The sequence below is a fragment of the Pteropus alecto genome, unplaced genomic scaffold (genome assembly GCF_000325575.1).
Source record: "Pteropus alecto unplaced genomic scaffold, ASM32557v1 scaffold8, whole genome shotgun sequence".
NCBI lineage: Eukaryota > Metazoa > Chordata > Mammalia > Chiroptera > Pteropodidae > Pteropus > Pteropus alecto.
The window spans coordinates 22,679,816-22,684,486 of NW_006494609.1; the positions used below are offsets into that span (position 1 = coordinate 22,679,816).

Below are 4,671 nucleotides of genomic sequence, written 5' to 3' on the forward strand. Positions count from 1 at the left end.
ACATGAAGTATTTTCTCCGTCATCCCGGCTGGTGATGGCGAGAGCCGGGGAACCTGGCCCCTGAAAAATTTTCGCTTGGTTCTGTGCTACTTTAATAATAAAAACGTGCACAGTCCTGGATCCCAAGCCCTGGGGTTCTTTCGCCAGCTCTGTGGACATCTGGCCTCCTCGCTCTGCCGTCATGCTGTGGAACAGAGGCCGGTTCCCTCCACAGGGTGTCACCATCGTGGCCTCCCACCTGTCCTGTCTGTCACCCCCGCTGCCAGCATGTTCACGCACGTCTCCCCCACCCAGCCTTGCTCGCTTCGGGCCACTGGCCGTGTGACATCTCATGCTCTCCTGCCTCCCGTTCCCGCCCCCCGTGTCGTTTGTGAAATTATTCTCTGCTTGACACACGCACTTAAATGCCCGCACAGAAAGGCTCGGATGCACCTGTCACACTCTGTCCTTTCAGAAGCTCCAGGGTCCTGTTGGTTTCCCCACTTGGCATCTGTTGGTTCCAGCTCCAAGGTGTCTGCTGCTGCCTTTATGCCAAGATTTCTTCTCTTGGGAATCCCCGTCTCAGCAGCCGTTCAATGCCCCAAGGATATAAAAGTCTTGGTTTTGTTTGGCTTCGCTGTGCTTTGTTGTTCAGCTCAGCCTGGAATGGACGTAAAACGCAGGGTGGAATTTCTCCCTGAGTTTCTCGTGGGTCAAAGGCAAACCCGCTTCACAAACAGAAGCGCCGTGAGAAGCGCGGTGGCCGTGATAGACTCGTGTCCGTCACAGTCTTCCGACATGTGTGGTGTCCCTGAGGCCATCTCACACCAGTCTCTAGGGGGGAAACAAAACACCTGCCTTTACCATGAACGAATATTAGTATTCCAAGAACATTTCTAAAAATAATCCTAAAATGATGCCACGCAAAATTCTTTCTAAACTTTGACATGATTGCTGTTTCTGTAGGTAAACATGCAAAGAACCCTAAGAAATACTAGCTCTGCCAAAAGGTGAACTTTTTATGTATGTCCTCTGCAGGTTTTTGAATTTTTCATTAAAGAAAAGTAGACTTTTTATATTATACCAAAGTTCAATATCTGGAAACTACAAGAAGTTGTTACAGTTATGTTCTTTTTGTTATCAGATAATTGACCCAAAACAAATTTTCCCTTATAGATGTTTGTTTTCATCCACAGAGTAGCTTTTTCTCTGTAAATACTGTCTCCTTTTTGGTGGGGAGGCCGAACAGAAGGGAAGGCCTGGTTCTGGTTCAAGTTTCTCGCTGAGTGTTCTGGGTGCACACGCGTTCAGGCGAGTGGGGTGGCTCGTCATCCGGTTTCAGATGTTAACGCAGTGGTCCCGCTGGTTCGTTTAAGTCTAACTCGTGGAAATGGACGCTTCAGGTGTATGAACTCCCCACGCCAGGCCCCTTTCTTGGCAGACACAGTTCTCTAAATCCCCATACAAAAATGGGATTTGTTTAATTTTTTTTTTTTTCAAGTAAAACCAAAACATCCTAAACTTCATTTATTTTTTTTTTAGGCGAGGCAACCTTTGGTTGACCTCACAGATTGCAAGGACCTTGTCAGCTTACAATCCCTTATTTTTTATTTTATTTTTATTTATTTTTTATTTTTTTATGCCTATAGCACCTGGTCTTCCTAGGTGGTCTCCCATCCAAGTACTACCCAGGCCCGACCCTGCTTAGCTTCTGAGATCAGATGGGCTCGGGCTTGTTCAGGGTGGCGTGGCCGTAGACCCAAAATGTCCTAAACTTCAGAAGGGGAATGAGATAGAGAAGGGAGTCTTTTATTTCTTACCATTAATATAAGGAAATTTTATGTAAATAATTAAATACAGTATTTATAAGTTCTAGATGGTTTTTTCCCCATGTGACTCATTCACTACCTCTTAAAGTATCTTTTCCAAATTTGATAGAAGTTTGAGGCCTATCATTGCCTTTAAATTCAGTTTAAAATGCGTTTTTCATTTATTCTTTTTATTTACCTCCAGAGGAAAGTTCAGCTTTGCGAGATGCCTCTGTAGTGGGCAGGGCCGTAGAATGGCGTTGAGATTTCATGAACTCGGAGGCTTTTGCTATTTGCGGGACTGACTGGCGCTGAGTGCTCAGTGCAAGACTGCACGCCAGACGACCGAACGCAGGGCGTGGCATGGCGTGACGCGGTGGTTACTTACCACGACGGGCACCCCCAGGCCTCCTCCCTGCGCCCAGCACGGGTGCCGCCCTCGGCCGCCCGCCGTCCTTTGACTGACGCTGCCGTCGCGGCTCGGGCCAGGCGCGTGGCTCGTAGCCAATGCCGCTGCGTTTTCGTTCCAGGCACAGAAGGACCTGAAGAAGGACCGGCCCCTGATCCGCCGCAAGTCCGAGCTGCCTCAGGAGCCCCACACCAAGAACGCCTTGGAGGCTCACTGCAGAGCCGACTCGCTGCTGCCCCAGGACGGCCGCTAGCCCCGCCGCCTCGGCCCGCCGCCGGCTCCTTCTGGATTCTGTAGAAAACACGCCCTTTTCGTGCCATACAAATCAGTTACACTCAGAGTCAGAGCTCCCCTCGCCCCCGCCCCGTAGGCAACACGCACTTCCGCCTCAGCTCGAGATTAGGAGTTCAAACAATGGTGACCCCCAGACCGCGGCCGGGCTCGGGGCCCCGACGGCGTCCCCGCCACCTCGTCGCGACCCCGGCACAGGCCCCGATCAGACAGTTTCCCAAAATCAGAGCTAAGCAGAGCACCCTGGTCGTCACCCTCACGTCCCACCCAAACGGAACCTGCGATCATTTCACATAGGAGGTTCTAGGGTCACGTCAAGGTTTTCAAATCAGAGGAACACTCAGAAAGTGTCGCACGTCGTTTGAGACGTCGCAGCCTTTGAGAGTGTTTCTGCGTGATTGTTAGGCCAGCAGTTTCTTTCCTCCTGTGTTTTTCTGAATCTCGCTGACAGGGTTCTTTGCTGTCCTTGTTCTAACACGACTTCCTGGGAAAGGTGACCTGACAATCCTCAACCGCTGTTTTTTCCTGAAGCTTTTCTTTGACGACATGCAGACCATGTCCGACCGCTGTGTCTGTAAAGCCATATTTCCCCTCCGCGCCCCCAAGCCCAGAACCCCAGGAGTGAGGTCGCGGAGAATTTTACTTTAAAAAAGAGCTTTCTCTGTCTACCTTGACCGGAATTGGCATTTTGAAGTAACGCGTTCAGTTTCTGGTTCGCAGGATTTTTTTTCTCTACTAACAAACACATCATTGCCCTTTAACAAGGCACTCGAATTCGTCGCATTAGAGTCTCTAAGAACGCCACACGGGAGGGAGCTAGAATAAGGGCCTTCCGAGTCACGCCACTTCTCGGCCTCGTGCAGGCTGCAGCCGCCTTTGGCCAAACGCAGCGAAAATGACACCGCGCGTGCCGGGCAGTGGCGTGGCCTCCGCTTGCTGCCGTGACGTGGTTCTCAGCTCAGAGGAGGCAGCAGTGAGGACGGCTTCACATGAGTCTTTTTTTACGCTGAAAAGAGCACGCGTTCCAAACACCCGCACGGGGGTGCGGTGTGTGGGTTTTCATCGAGCGCTGCTGTCTATTCTGCAGGCTTCCTTGCATGTACTGAGCTTTTCGGTTTTGATGGCGTAGCACGAGGAGAAAATTCCTTACACGTTAGTGCCGTGTCTGTCCTTCATTTCTCTCAGGGTGGCCAGCATCTTGACTTACTCATCCTGCTTGAAAGCTCTTCGAGATGTGTGCTGCTGTTCTAACAAGTGATTCTAGTTTCTTTTTGTCTCCGGCATAAGATTTTATAACTCGATGTTAAATGTCTGGATGCATAAGAGATAATGTGGCTTCTTTTAGGATCTGTTTCTCAATCAAGGTCTCGGGTACCCACTCAGACGTTGTGGAAAGCAGACACCGTTCCCTGTGCAGCTGTGGTGCCTGCCGCTGTTCATCGCTTCCACTGAAATCCACTGAGTGTTTATTTCCTGTGTCTTGGAAGAAAAATCATTTGGGGGAGAGGGAACTCCTTGTGCAAAGAGCAAGTACGAAATTCAGAGATTGCCCCAGCCGGAAGCGAGAAGCCCACCTCGTGAGCGGAAACACTTCCTGAGAAACTTGACAAGTCTCTATCCATTTTACCATTATGAAACTTATAATTTTAAAAAAGTTTAGATGCCTTCTCCTTTTGAGGGAAAAAGGGTGCTTTTTATTGTATAAAGCAGCGTCTTACGTATTTTGATATACCATTGTTTGAACTTCCGTCTTTAGCTGATAGACGCTCAGATATCCTTGATTCTGGATGCTCCGTGTGTTTGTGAGAGAGCTTTCTGGAAGACTCTCTTTTTGCCCTAGGGAAAAAGCAAAATATCAGTGTCCGGGTGATTGTGTAAAAGCTCAACGTATAAGAACATCTTTTTGTCTAGGTTTTATTTCTGCTCTTTATTGAAGACAAACATTCACCAAAAGGGGGGGGGGGAAAGTTATGAGAGAAACTAATTTTCTTTGACAAGAGTATTATTTAATATTTTGGCCTATTAAAGTTTTCCTAGTTAGTACTCAGATTCCCTGTGCTAATTGTTCAACTTATATATTATTATATAGATACATTGTTTATTCTGTACCAAAATGGTTTCAAAATTACTACATTGACAATAAACTGGTGACTGTTTTTCTTCATAAAGCTGTGGCATTTGGCA

General features: G+C 48.3%; 1 protein-coding gene and 1 pseudogene across 7 annotated transcripts in view; one reads left to right on the forward strand and one right to left on the reverse strand.

Annotated features, from left to right (window-relative positions):
- PPP2R5C (protein phosphatase 2 regulatory subunit B'gamma) overlaps positions 1-4,665 on the forward strand; it is a 126,773-nt gene extending 122,108 nt beyond the window's left edge. For 5 of the 7 annotated variants that reach the window (XM_025041975.1, XM_025041976.1, XM_006925581.3 and 2 more), the window contains one exon: positions 2,318-4,665. In XM_025041975.1, coding sequence (XP_024897743.1) covers positions 2,318-2,449 — 132 coding nt within the window. In that variant the 3' untranslated portion in view covers positions 2,450-4,665. The remainder of the gene's footprint in view (positions 1-2,317) is intronic. The other 2 variants (XM_025041972.1, XM_025041973.1) reach the window with 1 other exon arrangement.
- LOC112473974 lies at positions 1,620-1,738 on the reverse strand (annotated as a pseudogene).
- Positions 4,666-4,671: the final 6 nt, after the last annotated feature.